The following is a 19,919-nucleotide window of genomic DNA, read 5'->3' as shown; positions in this document are numbered from 1 at the left end:
TAAAACCGTTGATGTTTAATTACATCTGTGAATCAATGGCTGCAGGAAAAGAATATGAGGAACAGGGTGCAGGTGAATGACAAAAGGATGAGATTCTGATAAGAAAGGATTTGATGTGATTGATGCGACACAGGGCTGATGAGACAATGGAGTATGTACCCATAGCTGCTTGAAAAGAGTAGAAGCCTTGGTAATAGGGGTAGAATAAGCAGAGTGAAAAGAGTGTGTGTATGAGGGAGACAAATTGAACGGTGAGTCTTTGACAATCAGATGAATGGTATTCTTTGAATATTGCCTGTAAATCATGTGTGTGTGTGTGTGAGTGATTATGTTGTAGGGAATTAGTAATAATGGTACACCCCTCCCACATGATGAGTGGAATGATCCAGTCACTATAGGTAAGGTGAGGTCAGCCAGTATCAAGAGAGTACGTGTAGACTGTGTTGATAGTTGTGTCTGTGCTGATGTAGTAATTACACTGTGATACTGAGTGGAAGTTATAGCGATCAAAACTTTTGAGAATGATAACCCTGTATAACTGGAAGTCGTACAGTGCCAGACAGAATCAGTCTATCGATGACTTGGGAAGATAACAATATCTGTCAGAGAAACAACCATCATCAAAAGACAGATATATCAGTTTATTTAATTGCTGAAGCTAGTATGATCCGCTGGATGTGTAATGTCAGTGTGCATACACGACAGCCCTGAGAGAAAAGTTGGACATACGCATCAAATATGGTGTGCAAAAGAGACAACTGCACTGGTATGGTCATGTGTTATGTATTGATGAGGACAGCTGTGTGAGGAAGTGCCACATCATAACTGTGGAAAGAACCTGTGGAAGAGGTAGACCCAGGAAGACCTGGGATAAGGTGATGAAGCATGACCTTCGAACATTGGGCCTCACAGAGGCAATGACAGGAGACCGAGACCTTTGGAGATATGCAGTGATTGAGAAGACCCAACAACTAAAGTGAGATCACAGCCATGGCCAATGCCAGTGTTGCATGTCCGGCCTATTTAAGTACTTTTTATGTACCACCGGCACGGAAGCCAGTCAAGGTGGCACTGGCATCAGCCATGTTCAGATGGTGCTCTTTATGTGCCACCAGCATGGGGATCACAACTTCAATTTCCATTTGATTTTGATGTACTTGACTCAATAGATCTCCTCAAGCACAGCATGTCCCCCTGCGATCCAAAGTACTTTTGAGTGGGCTGGGGCTGGTTATGCAACACTGGTGTAAGTTACAGCTGTGAACTCCCTTTATTGGCCAGGTCTTCTCAGTCACAGCATATCTTCAGAGGTCTGAATGCTTGTGTGTGGTTATCGTTTATTAGGACTGCAACATTGCTGTACATCATATCTAAAAGCAGACCTGTATGGAATCGGTTAGAGAATGGCACAGCATTGATAAAAGATTAGTTTTCAATGAAAGAGAGACAACAACAGACTTACTTTCACACAAACTCTATGTATGACGAAGTCCCTTTCCATGAAACACGAGGCACTGATTTCTACATCAAAGCAGCCGTTTTGAATAATTGGAATAACAGGCATGTAAATGTCTTTGGACTGTCCTGGTTCCAGCTAGAAAATGGAGAATTAAAATAAGAAATCATAGAAATCAAAGAACTGGAATATTTAAGCATCGCTGAATCTATCTTTTAAAATTATTTAACAAACCCATGGCCACCCATGGAAAATCTACAGGTGATAAATATTTAGGTATTTGGTTAATTACTTCTGATAGTCTGTATTAGAAGGGAGTGATTGAATAAAATATATGTTCCTCTTCATCATTAAATAAATTTTTTTAAAAACTATACAAACATTTATCCATTTGTTTTCACATCTGTTTCTCCATGATAGTATGAGTTAGATGAATACTCATTGAGGAATTGTTTTACAGTTGGATGCTCTTCCTGTCACTAATCCTTATAATTTTATGTTTTTCAAGTAAGGGATCTTTTATAAGTGTTGGTGAATGCAAAGTTAGTAGACAACAATCAACAATATATTGTACGGAGGCCCTCATTTAAAAAATTGATGTTATGATGATGATGTCAACAACAATGACAATAATAAAACTTAATTGCTGGCAGAGACACCATATTTTGTTTTGCAACCATAGTATACAACCAACTATATTAAAGGCTTTATAAGTCAATACTGTACCCTAGAGGAATGTGCTGAGTTCTATTCAGTAGTGTTACACCACTAAACATTGTGGTTTATTTAAGCAATGTGATTGTGGATGGTTAATGGATTGGATGTGGCACTGATGGGGGAACAAGAATTCCCGAAATATGTATATACCCTCCATTCTATCTTCGATCGCATTGTTTACATAGACATATTCGTATACAAAACATCATAGCTTTCAATGCTGGCTCGAAAATCTATAGAGATGAATTATAAGTGATTAGTAAAACGATACTTACAAAGACTATAGTCTGCATGTCACCATCAGCGAGTTCTGGACTGTATGACTGAACTAAACCTAACTCTCCGACAAGGACAAATTTATGATATGGAGAAGCATGAGCAGTAACCAACACCTGAAACAGAAATGAATTAGGTTAATAAGGAGAAGGGAGAGGGCAAAGAAGAGGAAAGAAAGGGAGCAGCAATAGTAACAGGGAAAATGAAAGAGAAGAAGAGAGACAAGGAGTGAGGGTGAAGTAAAAATTTTAAAAAAAGGGAGGGAAGAAAAGACAAAGATGAGAGGGGAAAAGACGGTGAGGATAGAAGTGGAGAGAGAAAACTTGAGGTTACCTCACAAAAAATATAAATAGGGAAAGAGGGATCAGGAGAGGGACACAGAGACTGGGGAGAGAGAAGGGAGAGAGAGAGAGAGAGAGAGAGAGAGAAACAAAAAACAGAATAAGAGAATGAGAAATAGAGAAAAACTAACAAAAAAAAAAAGCAAAATTTGAATATTTTTTTTACCTCAATGAAGTCATCTTTGTCCCAAAAGTTAAAGACTGTAACTCGGAATCCAATCTGTTCTCCCCTGACAACGTAAGTGGGAGCTTCCACTTGTATGTACATGTATCGAGAAGCATCATACTAAATAAAATATAAACAAAATGCAAACATTTAGAACTTCAATAACAAACTTTGTTGCGTGTGTGTGTGTATGTGTTTGTGTGTGTGTGTGTGTGTGTGTGTATGTGTGTGTTTGTGTGTGCATGTGTGTTTTTGCATGTGTGTTTGCGCATGTGTGTTTGCGCATGTGTGTGTTTGTGCATGTGTGTGTTTGTGCATGCGTGTGTTTGTGCAGATGTGTGTGTGCATGCATGTGTTTGTGTGCATGCACGTTTGTGCACGTGTGTGTGTGTTTGTAAATAGACCAGAAATACTAAATAGGCCATGCTGGCATGGGTTGGACGGTTTGAGTGAGGACTGGCAAGCTAGGAGGCTGCACCAGGCTCCAATCTGATGTTTCTATAGCTGGATGCCCTTTCTAACGCCAACCACTCCGAGAGTATAGTGGGTGCTTTTTACATGGTACCTGCACAGGGGCCAGTCAGGCGGTACTGACATTGGCCACACTTGAATGATGCTTTTTACATGCCACCAGCACAGAAGCCAGTCAGGCAGCACTGGCAACGACCAGGCTCGAATGGTGCTTTTTATGTGCCACCGGCACAGGTGCCAGTCAGGTGATACTGGCAATGACCAGGCTCGAATGGTGCTTTTTATGTGCTACTAGCACAGGTGCCAGTCAGGTGATACTGGCAATGACCAGGCTCGAATGGTGCTTTTTATGTGCCAGTCAGGTAGCCCTGGCAACGACCAGGCTTGAATGGTGCTTTTTATGTGCCACTGTCACAGGTGCCAGTCAGGTAGCCCTGGCAACGACCAGGCTCAAATGGTGCTTTTTTATGTGCCCCCGTCACGAGTGCCAGTCAGGTGATATTGGCATCAGCCACAACAATATATATCATAGAACCCTTTGACCATTAACTGAATCCATGGGATTGTAAGAGATTTCAATAAACGAAATGCTTATCTTTTACTCTTCAACCATTGATAATGGTGAAAGAATGGTAAAACCTGATGATTCTATGTGAAAGAATTTTGTAGTGATACAGAATTTTCAAGATAGTTTATAGAAAAGAATGGCAGGTGAAGTCTTTGCAGTATTTCTGTGTTCATTTTTTTTTTCTTTGTGGGTGAGAAATGAAATTATTAAAATGAAGCAAAAGTTAAAACAAAATGTCGCTTACCATAACTGGTGCTGCCATAATTCCAAGACCCAAATCTCGACTGATAGAAAGGCCATGCATCACCCAAGTAAGTGGGTATTTTGGTGTTTTAATTCGGAAATCAACTCGTCCATCAGGCCTGTCAAAATTCAAATATTTCTCAATTTATTTTGAAATGCCATGTGTTTCTTTCAATTACTTTAGATATAACAAAGAATTTAGTAAAATAACTTAGTTATCATTCAGCTAGTGTTAGGAACATAAATTGTGTCTAAGGTTTGATGGAAGAATTTAATTCAGAACTTATGAAAACAAGACATTTGTACTACAGAGCCAGAGACAGTTTCAGTTGGGTTGGTATCAAAAGGGCTAAGAATTGTTTTTCTATTATATATTTTAACACTTTTGATACTGTATTTCTGTTGAGATGCTGTGTTTCTTTCAATTAATTTTAAATATAACAAATAATTTCGTAAAATAACTTAGTTATCATTCAGCTAATGTTAGGAACATAAATTGTGACTAAGGTTTGGTGGAAGATTTTAATTCAAAACTTATGAAAACAAGACATTTGTACTCCAAGCCAGTTTCAGCCGGGTTGGTAACGAAAGGGTTAATGAACCACAAAATATCAACAATGCAAACATTTTCGAATCACAAGGTGTCTGTATAAATAACCTCCTGGGATAATAGATAATGCTGGGATGCTAGCATGGGTTGGATGATTTTGACTGAGGGCTGGTGAACCAGATGGCTGTACCAGGCTCCAATCTTCATCTGGCAGAGTTTCTACAGCTGGATGCCCTTCCTAATGCCCACCACTCTGAGAGTGTAGTCGGTGCTTTTTACATGCCACCGGCACGGAAAAGAGAGATCCAGAGATGGAGTGGGGTGATGGTAGAAGCAAACTAGAGGAGTAAAAGGCAATAGGAGGAGGACTGAATAAAGACGGAGCAGATGGCATTCTTGATTATGTAGGCAGCATATGGTAGCAGATAGGAGAAAGGGTGAGTGATTGATGAGAGGGTAAAGAAGAGGACAGTGGCTGGAGACTTAACAGGAATAACGAGACACCCAAACGAGATACATTACAGCCCAACCTCTATCGCCAACAGCACCACTATATTTTAACAACCAGTTTACCATGCTTGTACCAATGTTACATCAGATCCCTCAGACACCAGAATGTTACTATTTCATGTTCTTTTTTTGTTTTTATTTTTTTGTCATCACTTCAATATTTTCATCATTTCATCTCAAGTCTTCCCCGATCTTCATCTTTCACAAATTACAAGCAGGTTCAAGCCCTCAGCACTTCTTTATACAACTGACATACCCACACAAGTGCAGCCTTTGTTCTTCATGTACGCTACGTGGTGGTTCCTAATGAATCTTCAGCATTGTGGTGCCCCCAGCTGGTGCTATCCCCAGCATATGAAGACACCAGACATAGAAATCCAGTGGGTTCTTATCAGTAGGGCCATGAGACCATTTGATGTATGTGTGTTTTTCGCCAGGTTTTGTGCAGACACAAACTGTTCTCTCTTTAAGCACCCACTACACTCACGGAGTGGTGGGCGTTAGGAAGGGCATCGAGCTGTAGAAACACTGCCAGATCAGACTAGGCCTGGTGCAGCCTCCTGGCTTCCCAGACCCTGGTCGAACAGTCCAACCCATGCTAGCATGGAAAACGGACGTTAAACGATGATGATGATGAACTTCTACATGCCATTCCCCTAATCCAAATGTCTGATGGTGAGCTCAACAACTTCAAGAAATGTCAGTTTGTCTTCTATTAATAACACACTACATTGTGTTCACCAACACTTGGTGCCTGTTGTGCTATCAGACATTCATAAAAGAACAATATATTGACTTACTTTACAAAATATTCCTGCCAAATCCAAGAACTATCATCATAGAATCGCTGGACTCTGCTGACTCGATCAATATCAGTTATTAACTTTTCTTTTGTTTCATATTTACCTAAAAACAAAAAGAATTTCTTGTTTAAATTAAGTACAGTTAGGTGTCAAATAATGAAGAATAGTCAAGTTTGTTTCTATTAGGTTTTTTTTTTTACCTCCCAAAACTTGTCTGGTTCTATGGCCAGAAAGAAGTCAGTAGAAACAGCAAAGTAGAGACCAAGGGTTAGATGTATAATAAAAGACTCCAGCCTTTTGCCTGGCACACAGTCACATCTCTCAGATGATAGGGCCTTGTCTTGCAAGCTACTTGGCAACTCCACAGGTGCTGGCACCACAAACAAAGCACCCAAGCTGGTGCTACATAAAAAGCACCTGAGCTGGCCCCATGTAAAAAGCACCCAAGCTAATGACACAAAGCACCTGAATTATGTACATTATTTACATATCCATCAAATGTAAATAATATAAATAATGTACATAATTCCTCTTCTCTTAAATATAGAACTGCATATAATAATGGTTTCAAATTTTAGAACAAGGCCAGCAATTTTTTTAGGGGTAGATGACTACATGAATCTGTATGTATAATGGATATTCTATTGACCCTGAAAGAATGAAAGACATTTTTGACTAATAATATCCAATGCTGGTGACACGTAAAAAAGCACCTTTTGAGAGTTGGGCTTCATAGGGGCAAAATGGCTGATGCTGGTGGCACGTGAAAAGCTTCTTTCGAGTTTTGGACCCCACGGAGGCAATGACCAAGACCTTTGGTATTAGGCTGTGCTTGAGAAGACCCATCAAGCCGAGCAAAATAGCAGTCATGGCAGATGCTGGTGTCACACAAATTGGCATCTGTGCCACCAGTGGATTGTAAAAGCACCCATTACAGTTTTGGAGTGGTTGGCTGTTGTAGAAACCATACAAAACCAGACTGGAGTCTGGTACAGCCTTCCAGCCCTGGTTAAACTGCCCAACTCATGCCAGCATGGACAACAAATGCTAAATGATGATGATGTAAAGATAATTCCATCAGCAAAGAAGAGATCTGGTGAGAACTTTGTTACCCATGGAGTTGTCATTGCAACAGTTCTAAGAATTAAAAAAGTTTCAGCAAAATAGTTTTTACTCACATTCATGCTCATCTGCACCGTCAGCACAATCGAAGCGTTTGTCACATCTCTGTTGCTCAGAATAGCAACCGGACAGGTAACACGGATAGTAGTTGGGGTCTGTATTACAGGTATCTGAGGAAAAAATTAAATTAAAATATTCCTTTCAAATTTTGGCACAAGGCAAGCAATTGCGGGTAAAGGGGTAAGTTGATGTCATCGACCCCAGTACTCAACTGGTACTTATTTTATTGATCCTGAAAGGATGAAGAAGAAAATCAACCCCAGTGGCATTTAAACTCAGTACCTAAAGTTGAAAGCATTTTTTGGTGGCACAGTGACGATTCTGCCAGCTTTCCACCTTAAAAAATAGAAATATTGAAACCCATTTTAGATTTTTTTAAATTATTTCATCTTCACAACCCCCCACTCACCTGTTCCCCACCCCCTACAGTCTGGCAACCTCTACCCACCCATACTCCTGGTTCTTCTGCCTACACTCACTTCTACTCACCTTGTACCTTGAGGAGATTCCTATAGATACCTCACCATTTTTATCTCTTCCCAGCTCCACTTTGATCTCTTTGAAAATGTCAGTAACCACGCGGCCCTTCTACTGCAAGAAACCTGTTCTGCTCTGACCTACTTCTCTCGTACATTAACTACCTCATCTTTTAGCATAAAGCCCTACCCCCAGATCCTTGGGGTTCTTAGTTATGGTAACAGAAGCATGAAAAAGAAAAAAACATCCAGTACACACAGTAAAGTGGTTGGCAGTAGGAAGAACATCCAGCAGCAGAAGTCTTACCAAAGTAGACAGTGGAGCAAGACAAAATCCTTGGATCTGTAAGATCTTGTCAATGTGTAGAACCAATGCAGCCCAGCAAAGAACATGTATGTTAAATGAGGATGATGATGATAACCATCATTTGAGACCATCATCATAATTTAACATCCATGTTCCATACTGGCACATGTCAAACACTTTGATAGGAAAGATTGTTTGCTAACATAGTATGGCAGTTCTGGTTTAGGACGAATGTTGCTGTAATTTAGCCCCAGGAGACCTACTAGATTCCTTTGTTCAAAAATATAAGGACACATATCGTGTCGTATAGCCAGTTGGAGACGATGTCTCCTGGGGCTAAATTACAGCAACATTTGTCCTAAACCAAGACTGCCATGTTATGTTGGCAAACAATCTTTACTACAAAGTACTGTTGCTTAATATCCAACGTTATGAGATTTAAAAATAGTAATTTTCTACTTTGATAAGAGTTGGAAAATCAGAATACTATGTTAAGTTCTGCCAAAACAATATTTAATTGAATGTTGCAGATTTTCAAGAGAAGGGTTGTACTAGATTAAAGTGGACCCTACAATTCAACTGGTACTTAATCATTACTAGATACATGAAAAGGTCGGATTTGATAAGGCTTGAGCTCAAAATATAAAAGATAACTGCCTAACAATCTCTTTCGACCATAGTATACACTTAGGGGAGAAACAGAATTCCCCCAATATCTTACTGGTATTTATTTAACCACGGGGAGTGGGGAATAACAGACGAAGCAAATCTGTATAATTTAAATGTAAAATTACAAGAGAGTGCCTCTCCAAGGTCAACTGACCTTCTAGAAACAGCAGCCAAGAGTATCCTGCTTTTCTGGGAATCAATGCATTAAAGTTTCAACATCTAGGACCCAACTTGGCAGAAGCCCACAAGGTTATCCACAATATTTCCAACAACTTTGGCCACCTTTTTTAATTCAAGCCATTAAATAATGATGAAATCAAAATCAAATTCGATGACTGGCATCCATGCTAGCGGGGTGCAAAGAGCACCATACGAGTGTGATCGATGACAGAGTGGCTAACCGGCTTCCATGAAAGTGACAGATAAAAGGCACCATTCGAGTGTGATCGTTACCAGCGTCACCTTACTAGTACTTGTGCCCGTGCTAGTAGGGTGCCAAGAGCACCATCCGAGCGTGATCGTTGCCAGAGCAGCCAACTGGCTTCCGTACCAGTGGCACGTTAAAAGGGCACCATTCGTGTGTGATCGTTACCAACGTCGCCTTACTGGCACCTGTGCTGGTGGCATGTGTAAAAAGATTTGAGCGAGGTCATTGCCAGTACTGCCTGACTAGCCCCTGTGCCGGTGGCACGTAAAAAGCACCCACTACACTCTCGGAGTGGTTGGCGTTAGGAAGGGCATCCAGTTGTAGAAATTCTGCCAGATCAAGATTGGAGTCTGGTGCACCCATCTGGTTTGCCAATCTTCAGTGATATCGGCCAACCCATGCTAGCATGGAAAGCGGACATTAAACGATGATGATGATGATAACATAGACACACTTATAAAATTTATAAATAAAAAAAAGAAAATAAACAGTGCAGCACACATGGCTTTCGGAAATGTTTCCTTAATCTGTCAGGACATTCTATTGTTAAGAAATTCCATGGTTCTTGGAATTTGCCAATCCACCCCTTCTCCTTTTGTATTTACTTCCAACTTTTCATTGCTCTCAAAATGTCGCTTACCTGACTTCTATGTCTGCTTTTTGTCCCCACTTTTAACCCTTTCCAATTAGTTATAGTGCACCAAATCACTGTACAGAGTCAGCTCGTTATTATTGCTGATTATAATCATCTCCCCCACCCTCTATGTAATTAAGAACATTAACTAACATACAGGTTAATTTAAACAAGTCATACAAGAAATTTACTCACTGAACTTTTGAGTGATGTTGGCATCGGTTAGGATTAAAAGACCAGCTCGCTGCAAAGATAAATAAGTGAGGAAGAACTTGAATTAAGAAAATCATTTCCTTCTCAAATTGGATTGTAGAAATGTCAGATTTCTCTAAAAGGTAATTAGTTTTATAAAAGTGGTTAGAAGCCAAGAGAAATCGAGAGAGAAGACATTCATAGCAAAAGTTGTGTTTAGAAGCTGCAAAGCTGGAAGCAATGATTATATTAAGAATATAAGAATACACAAAGAATTTGGTAGATAAGCTAGATTGAGTAGAGGAAGTTTGGCAGATGTCATGCATCAGTGATTAATTAACTATGTTAAGGACCTAATTAACCGTATCATGTGATTGACTAAGCTAACAGATGTTATACACTGCTGGTCACAATGCACTTTGCATTGTCTTTTAGCTTTCAAATGATGCCACCCTACTGGAAGGGCGAGTAGGCCAGCATTCCCCCTGGATGGGAAGCCAGTCCATTGCAAGGTTAATCATTTACAGCTGAGTGAACTGGAACAATATGAAATCAAGTGTCTTGCTCAAGAACACAATGCACAGCCAGTCTAAGAACAGAACCCATGATCTGGTGATTGTGAATGCGAAACCATAACCTAATTAGGCCACTAATTAACCATATAGCGGAGAACGATTTAACGAGGTCTTGTAATTATGCTGCTTAGTTCCAAACTTAGAATTATCATTACTTTTATTTTGTACAGAATACATAATATTTCTGCATAGAACTCAATACCATTTCTTGAAGAACTCACCAAACCAAAGTTCCATATTACTTGAAACATGGCTGAGTGCTTAAGAAAATCCTAAATGACTTAGTTTTCTGGATTCCTGGATGAATCCTACAGCATGGCACCTTTAACAAGTGTCTCTTATCTTAGAGCTGACAAAAGCCTTTTGAATGGATCAGCTTCAGTGATGATGATCTTCATAAAATAAAATTCCACTGCTTTTTGTCTTTTGGTGTGTAGCAATTTTAAGCGATGTTTGAATCAGTATTGGACAAACCTCTTGGTGGTTTGATCTGTTATAAACAGCAGCCAAATCTTTAAATCTGACTTAGAGGTGGAGTGGGAGCATTAAACAACAGACTTAACCAATTTATTTCTCCTAAACATACAGACATTTTTAATATATATGTAGCAGAGTTACATAACTCATGCATAGTAATATGTGACCAGAGGCGCAACAGTCGACCCACACAGCAAATGAATATGTTGAGTAGCCTTGTTCTCAGCTACACAGTAGAAGCGATCTCAGTTCCTACCAGGCCTTGGTCAAACATGCATGTCTTCACTGCAGCTCCACATGCAATCTTCCACATGTGTTACTCACATGTCTATTCACCTCAACACAAGATATATGCATTATTTACATTAGACGGATATTTGTCCTCTTCTTGTTAACACAACATTTCGGCTGATATACCCTTCAACCTTCATCAGGTGTCTTGGGGAAATTTCAGACCAGAGTTCTCATTCCCAATGTATTTTTCGACAATTCAGGTCACTGCTTGGAATCAAACTCAGAATCTTGGGGTTAGTAGCTCAAGCTCTTAACCACTATGCCATATGCCAACAGGCATATGGCAAATATCTGTCAAACGTAAATAATGTACATAATTCCTCATCTCTTAAATATAGAACTGTACAAGATATATGGTTTGTAACTGAAGATATTTTATCACACATGCACACATTCTCAAAATGACTGTTCTCATTATTACACACATATATACATACTGTAATACAAGTATTATATGTTACTTCTTTCAGTACAAAAACAAAAATCACAACATTTCTTGTATGCAATCACACATGTTTTTGTATCATACTCCATGCTTCCACTGCAAAAGGTGAAAGTACAAAATAAACAATATGTTTATACACAAAGATGTCTTATGGTGATTTATACTGTTTTTCCATTTAATAACATGCACTTGAACAGCCAATGACAGCCGCTATATATATTCTTTAAAATTTCTTTTTGTCAAGGCTTCATATGAAGACGCTAAGGATGCAAAACTAATAACAGAGATTGAGTGGAAGACCATTAGTGTGACGATTCTTGTTCTTCAGAAGACTTAACTTAGCCAGCGTAACACCAAAGCATGGTCCTTGGGAGTGTTTTGCAGGGCTGCTGATTTGAGTAAAAGAGACCTTCAAAAAAGGTTTAGTATGGTTTCCATTTCTTTCTTGAAATGGATTCTTCAGCCAACTGATGCTTCACTTTAAAAATCTGGAAAATTTATTTGGTTATTACAACAAAGATTTCATGGTTTGGCATCTTTGGTGTCTTTTACTTCAGCATTGAATTCACTCAAACATACTGAGTGGACTCATGGGATGGAATGAACGAGTAATTCTAAGGTCTGGACTTGCCATAAACCATTACACTAATTCCATATGATAATTAGGTTATGGGTATACACATGTCTGTGGAATACTCAACCACAGTCACACTGATCCAATGAATGGTTGGTTCAGTTAACTCAATGTTTCTCAACCATTTTTTAACCTATGAACTCCTTTGATTCCCATTTTATTCTACTGGATCCTTAAAGCTATTCAATGCTTAAAAAACCCTATTATATTTTAAGAATTAAATATTAGGAATTGTATTAAAAAAATATTTTGTGTTGTAAAAGCATAGCCAGTTTATTGCACATAAATCTTAATAAAATCTTATATGAACCCCTGTGGGTCACATGAATCCTCGTGTAGACCCTACTTTAGAACTACTGAGTCAGTTGAGCAATTGGACCTTCATCAATAAAGATCCAAGTTTAACACCTTTACACCTATTTCTTTACTACCCACAAGGGGCTAAACACAGAGAGGACAAACAAAAGTATTAAGTCGATTACATCGACCCCAGTGCGTAACTGGTACTTAATTTATTGACCCCGAAAGGATGAAAGGCAAAGTCGACCTCGGCGGAATTTGAACTCAGAACGTAACAGCAGACGAAATACCGCTAAGCATTTCGCCCAGCGTGCTAACGATTCTGCCAGTTTGCCACCTTTACATCACAATGTAAACAATTCATAAACAATCTGTTGTTCATCGGTTCACATGTTTTCAGTTATTTACTGGTAAACAACAGATAACTAAGATGTGAACAAATGAGCAACAGTTAAACAGGAGATGAACAACATGACAGGTAAACATAACGTAATCCAAAAGACAAACAAGGGAAACTGTAAACCTACCAAGAAAGTAGAATCGGCATCCATACCATAACCATTGGCTGAAAAGAACACGTATTTATATTCTGCTTCACTGACACGCCACAAATGTCTGTAAGTGCTGTTGGCAGGTTCATCATAGGTGTACAACTCGTCTATCAACTACAAAACATTAAGAAAACAAGATTTACTCAGAAAGTGTCAAAATATGTAAAAATGTTTTACGTAGGTGCAGGCATGGCTGTGTGGTAAGATGTTTTCTACCCAACCACATGGTTCCAGGTTCAATCCCACAGCGTGACACCTGGGGCAAGTGTTTTCTATTTCCTCGGGTCAACGAAAGCCTTGTAAATGGATTTGGTAGACAGAAACTGAAAGAAGCCTGTCGTGTGAGTTCATGTGTGTATATATATGTGTGTGTGTGTGTGTGTGCATATATATATATATGCATATATATATATTTATATATGCATATATATTTATATATGCATATATATATATATGCATGTGTATCTGTGCATGTGTTTGTCCCACACCACCATGTGACAACCAATGATGGTTTGTTTATGGCCCCCATAACTTACTGGCTCAGCAAAAGTGACTGATAGAATAAATACTTTGCTTGAAATGTGAAAAAGTACTGGGCTTGATTTGCTCAACCAAACCATTCAAGGCAGTGCCCCAGCATGGCCACAATCCAATGACTGAAACACGTGAAAGCTAAAGAATGATCCAAGAATATTCTAGTAAATTTACAGAATATTCTGGTAAAATCTGAGAAATAAAAGAAGAGGATTTGAATATGTTGAATGTCTTTGTGAATGAAGAACATGGAAGGTAAAGAAAGAAGTCTAAGATTCCATCAGTCATCTCTTTTCAGACCAACTCACCTGAAACTGCCCCAGAATGCACGATGCAAACTTCCTGCTTTAGAATTACCTAAACTAAAATCTCTCAACAAATTTTCATACTGAATTATATTCCAAAACTGCAGATTAATAAAGTTATTTTACAAAATGCTGCATTATCGTCTTAATTTAAAGAAATCGGTAAATTTCACCAGAAACATGGTAACAAAAGAGTTAAAATTTTTTTTTTATTCAAACTGGTACGGAAACCTTTATTAGGTTACTTTACATACTAGAAATAACAGCTAAATCTACTTAAATTGACACATTACCATCTTTATATCAGAAGGACTAGTCAATGTAGCCTTTCCTCTTCTGATCTCACCAACATCTTCCTCTTTCATCCATTTCCTCTGCTCCATCTCATACGCTTACCTCGTCTAACTTCTATGTTCTGCATTAAACACTTTGAACAGTCCTCCCCCACCAGAGCAGCAGTCTTTGAGAATTCCTTCCCATCCATGTTTTTCCTGCAAACATGGACATACAAATGTCTAAATGGACTTCTGAATATAAACCACATCAAACACACCAGCCTAGAATGATCTGAAAACATCATAAACACTTTCATCATCTGAGTAAATTCATTATCCTCGTCCTCTTCTAACATTCGTTTTTCCATGGTTTGAGAAGAACTGCACCAGATGCCATTGTCTGCTTTGACATGGCTTTTCTTTGGCTGGAAACCCTTCCTAATACCAACCACTTTGCAGAGTGCACTTGGTGTTTTCTTTACATAGCACCCACATGGGTACTTCTTATGCGATACCTGAGCACTTTTTTACGTGACATCAGCACGGGTGCTTCTTATGCGTCACCAGTATGAGGGCTTTTTTATGTGGTACCAGCACAGGAAATTATATAAATTATATACAAAGCCGCCTCACCCCTCAAAGCATTTACATCACATCATGTTTTTAGTGTCGATTTCTTGGAGAAGGTCATAATAGGAGAGACTAAATATAAATAGCTGGCAACCTTACCTTGTTTTGTGTGATGCCAGCACCCATACCTCGGATGTACAGGTCATAGGGTACAGCTGCAAAGGCCACATAGGAACCTGGGTCTGCATAGGCATTGATCTCGATGGTATCTCGAGTGAAATCTTTACCACGGTTGAATGTTGCTCGTACCTGAGAGAATAAAAGGTGTGCAGTTAGTTAATGAGTTTGAGTCTCCCTTGACATGATTCTTCTAATCAAATCCCAGCAGTGGAACAAATCCATACAATTTAGAATAAAGAGTTTAATTAACAAAATCAACCCTGCTACATGACTCCTCACCATTATTTGATGTCCATTTTCCATGCTGGTATGGGTTGGACAGTTTGACAGGAGCTGGCAAGGCTGGGAGCTGTACCAGGCATCACAAATCCCAGGCCTTGCGCCTATAGTAGAAAGCATTATTATTATTATTAATAATCCTTTTGGGGTCGATAAATTAAGTACCTGTGAAACACTGGGGGTCGATGTAATCGACTGTGCCCCTCCCCACAAATTCCAGACCTTGTGCCTATAATAGATAGGATTATTATTATTATTATTAAGGTGGCGAGCTGGTTGAATCATTAGCACGCTGGGCAAAAATGCTTAGCAATATTTCACCTGACACTACGTTCTAAGTTCAAATTCCACCGAGGACAACTTTGCCTTGCATTCATTTGGGGTCAATAAATTAAATATCAGTGAAACACTGGAGTTGATGTAATCGACTGGTACCCTTCACTAAAATTTCAGGCCTTGTGTCTTTAGTAGAAAGGATTGTTATTATTATTATTATTATTATTATTTATAAGGCAATGAGCTGATAAAATTGTTTGCACACTGGACGAAATTCTTAGCAGTATTTCGCCCGTTGCTACATTCTGAGTTTAAATTTCACAGGGCTCCATTTTTGCCCTTCGTCCTTTCAAGGTTGATAAAATAAATACCAGCTGAGCAATGGGGTCAATGTAATCTACTCAGCCCCTTTCCCCAAATTTCAGGCTTTGCGCTTTTAGTAAAAAGGATATTTTTATTAATATTATTAGCAGTAGTATCTTGCAAAGAGTTGAATTTTAAGTTAATTAAGGTAGCGAGCTGGCAGAAATGTTAGCACGCTGAGCAAAATGCCTAGCGGTATTCGTCTGCCGTTACATTCTGAAATCAAATTCTGCCGAGGTTGACTTTGCCTTTCATCCTTTCAGGGTCGATAAATTAAGTACCAGTTACGCACAGGGGTCGATATAATCAACTTAATCCCTTTGTCTGTCCTTGTTTGTTTCCTCTATGTTTAGCCCCTTGATGGCAATAAAGAAATAAGAGTTCAAATTTAAGTTAACTCCAAGTTCTTACTTCATTATTGGCAGCTCCATTGATGAAGAAATTCAAGACATCGACGACAACCTCCTGATTAGCAGAACGAATGAAGTACACAACAATACGAGCTGTGGGTACCATTCTTCTGGACAGAGCGACAGAGAAGGTCTTTCGACGACTGGTTCCCATCACAAGTTCATCTCCCAGGAGAATATTTCCTTTGGCAACAATCTGAAGTGACACAACAGTAAGAAACAGTAAGAAAAATAAACTCACAAAACACCCCCCACACAGTACTACAACACATACAAGGGTGGGCTGAAACGCTCATAGGCTGACTAAGGAGGAGTTATCATACAGTAATTAAACTTGGCATGCATTAAATTCAACCTGTACTGATGCAATGTGGGTTTATCTGGAACAAAAACCTGCAGGTTTTTGTTCCAGATAAACCCACATTGAAAAAGTGGTACTAGAGACATTTTGTGAAAATGGATAAAATTTGGCACCGTGGTGTTATCAAATATCTGCAGAAGAAGGGGTCAACTCCCAAGGCCATTCATGCTGTCATGGTTTCTACATAAGGGGATGATGTTCCAGCTTTATCAACTTTGTAAAAGTTGGGCAGCTGAATTCAAGAGGGGTAGGGAGAGTCTTGAAGATGACCTGGTCTGGACGTCCTGCCACAGCCACCAACCTAGAAAACAGTGATGTGTTCACCACATGGTGATGAATGACAGACGTTTAAATGTTAATCAGATAACTAATGGAGTCCTGCTTCACCAGGACAAAGCTTCTGCACACAAGTCTGTGGTTGCAATGGCTGCTATGTGCATGACTGTGGCTTTGAACTGGTTGATCACCATCCATATTCTCCTGATTTGACACCATCTGACTATTTTCTGTTTCCCAACATGAAAAAACACTTGGCTGGGAAGCAGTATCAGACCGATGATGAAGTCATATCAGCTGTTGAGGACTTTTTTGAGGGTCGGGATGAGAGATTCTATACCACAGGAATCCAAGCATTGCAACACCAATGGAAGAACTGTATGGGCTGCAGGGTAGACTATATCGAAACATAGGGCAGTGAGCTGGCAGAATCAGGGCAGCGAGCTGGCAGAAACGTTAGCACGCCGGGCGAAATGCGTAGCCGTTACGTTCTGAGTTCAAATTCCGCCGAGGTCAACTTTGCCTTTCATCCTTTCGGGGTTGATAAATAAAGTACCATTTCGCACTGGGGTTGATGAAATCGGCTTAATCCCTTTGTCTGTCCTTGTTTGTCCCCTCTATGTTTAGCCCCTTGAGGGCAATAACAAAATATATATCGAAACATAGAACACATCTGGTCAAATTCAACCATTGCATCATGGTCAACCTATGAACTTTTCATCCCACCTTCGTACTCTGGACAATCATCGCCACTAAACAACAGCACATACTTTATACATCATCATCATCATTATTCAACATCAGTTTACTATGCTGGCTTGAATTGGACAGTCTGACAAGAGTTGGCAAGTCAGGAGTCACACCAGGCTCCACTGTCCATTTTGGCATGGTTTCCATGGCTGGATGCCTTTCCTAATGCTAACTACTTTACAGAGATTAGTGAGTACTTTTTATGTGGCACCAGCACCAGTGTTTTTATATATGGTGCCAATGTGGTACTGCCACCAAATGCTTTTTACGTGGCACCATCCCCAGTGCCTGACACTAGAAGCAGAGATTTTCATGTGGAACCAGCACTGACAGGCTCACCAAGTAACTTGCAAGACACATCCTCTTACACAATACCTGGTGCTATAACCCATCCACATACCCACAACAACACATGCAATTCCCTTAAATCTCCATTTTAAGAACAAAGTTATTAGGCACCAACTCACCTGGTAAAAGACTTTTTCAACATAGGCAGATGTTGTCACATGGAACACCATAAATTCATTGACCTAAAAGAGAAGCAAAACAAAATTTTTATATTTAACTGGCAGAGAAATAAAAAGAACCAAAACCTCTTGGTGAATTTAATGTTTGACATCATCTCTCAACAGAAGTGGAAACAAAAACTATTGCAGTCAAATTTAATGTGTGTCTGTGGTTGTGTGACACACACATCCACTTTACACAAGTGAAGCAGTTTTAAATATACAAAAAAAACATCTGTGTATCAAATGTATACACACAATGGCAGATAAGATGCTGCAGTTTTCCTTTGAGACAAAATCTTCCTACCACAAAACCTGTTACTGAGTGTAACTGGCAGCCTTTTATTACTGCCCTCCATCCATACAGATTTAGGCCTATGACACATAGGTTAGCTTGTTGGTCTCACATACACACACACACATGCTTCGTTTTACACTAAAAAGCAGTGCACAGTACCAAAACTTTCAACTAGAGTCAAGCATAACAAACTACTCCAAATTGTTGTCAGAGTATTCCTATTATTGTATATCATGCAAAAAACTGTGAGCTGGCAGAATTGTTAGCATGGCAGGTGTAATGGTTAACAGTATTTTGTCGAGTTGGCAGAAACGTTAGCATGCCGGGCGAAATGCGTAGCCATATTTCGTCTGCCATTACGTTCTGAGTTCAAATTCCACTGAGGTCGACTTTGCCTTTCATCCTTTTGAGGTCAATTATATAAGTACCAGTAATGCACTGGGGCCAATGTAATCGACTTAATCCGTTCATCTATCCTTGTTTGTCCCCTCTGTGTTTAGCTCCTTGTGGGTAGTAAAGAAATAGGTATTTCGTCCATTTTCACGCTCTGAGTTCAAATTCTGCCAAGGTCAACTTTGCCATTCTATGGACTGATAGAATAAGTACCAGGCTTAAAAAAAAGTTTTGGGGTCATTTCATTTGATTGAAAAGTATTCTTCAAGGTGGTGCCCCAGCATGGCCGCAGTCTAATGACTGAAAAAAAAGTAAAAGATAATAACACTTACCATTGGGTTCTTGGTAGATGTTGTAACAGAAATATAAGTCTGGCTTTCAGAAAAATATCGGCTTGCTATCAGTTTGGCATCCTCCGAGTCTTCATATGAGGCCTGGACAAAGGGAAATTTGTAAAGAATATATATTAAAAATGTCTGTTTAGGAGAAATAATTCTGTTAAGTCTGTTGTTGTTGAGTGCTTCCACTCCACCTCTAAGTCAGATTCGAAGATTTGGCTGCTGTTTATAACAGATCAAACCACTAAAAGGTTTGTCCAATACTGATTCAAACATCACTTAGAATTGATACACACCAAAAGACAAAAATCAGCCAGTGGCACGTAAAATGCACTATTCAAGTGTGGTCATTGCCAGTGCTGCCTGAGTGGCTCCTGTACTGGTGGCACGTGAAAAGCACCATTCAAGTGTGGCCGATACCAGTACCACATGACTGGCCCTCGTGCTGGTGGCACGTAAAAAACACCCACTACACTCTAGGAAAGGTTGACATTAGGAAGGGCATCCAGCTGTAGAAACCTTGCCAGATCAGACAGGAGCC

At 39.5% G+C, this 19,919-nt stretch overlaps 1 protein-coding gene across 2 annotated transcripts in view; it reads right to left on the bottom strand.

The window, feature by feature from the left end:
* LOC115217895 (C3 and PZP-like alpha-2-macroglobulin domain-containing protein 8) overlaps positions 1–19,919 on the bottom strand; it is an 80,208-nt gene that overhangs the window by 25,321 nt on the left and 34,968 nt on the right. For both annotated transcript variants that reach the window (XM_036503713.1, XM_029787617.2), the window contains exons 13-24: positions 19,373–19,474; positions 18,311–18,373; positions 16,458–16,652; positions 15,108–15,257; positions 13,241–13,378; positions 9,992–10,040; positions 7,280–7,393; positions 6,099–6,204; positions 4,240–4,357; positions 2,957–3,076; positions 2,449–2,565; positions 1,463–1,594 (exon numbers count right to left, since the gene is read on the bottom strand). In XM_036503713.1, coding sequence (XP_036359606.1) covers positions 1,463–1,594; positions 2,449–2,565; positions 2,957–3,076; positions 4,240–4,357; positions 6,099–6,204; positions 7,280–7,393; positions 9,992–10,040; positions 13,241–13,378; positions 15,108–15,257; positions 16,458–16,652; positions 18,311–18,373; positions 19,373–19,474 — 1,404 coding nt within the window. The remainder of the gene's footprint in view (positions 1–1,462; positions 1,595–2,448; positions 2,566–2,956; positions 3,077–4,239; positions 4,358–6,098; positions 6,205–7,279; positions 7,394–9,991; positions 10,041–13,240; positions 13,379–15,107; positions 15,258–16,457; positions 16,653–18,310; positions 18,374–19,372; positions 19,475–19,919) is intronic.

The sequence above is a fragment of the Octopus sinensis genome, linkage group LG1 (assembly GCF_006345805.1).
Source record: "Octopus sinensis linkage group LG1, ASM634580v1, whole genome shotgun sequence".
Classification (NCBI taxonomy): Eukaryota; Metazoa; Mollusca; class Cephalopoda; order Octopoda; family Octopodidae; genus Octopus; species Octopus sinensis.
Note: the sequence above shows the minus strand (reverse complement) of the source record. Positions and strands in the feature narration are given on the sequence as shown.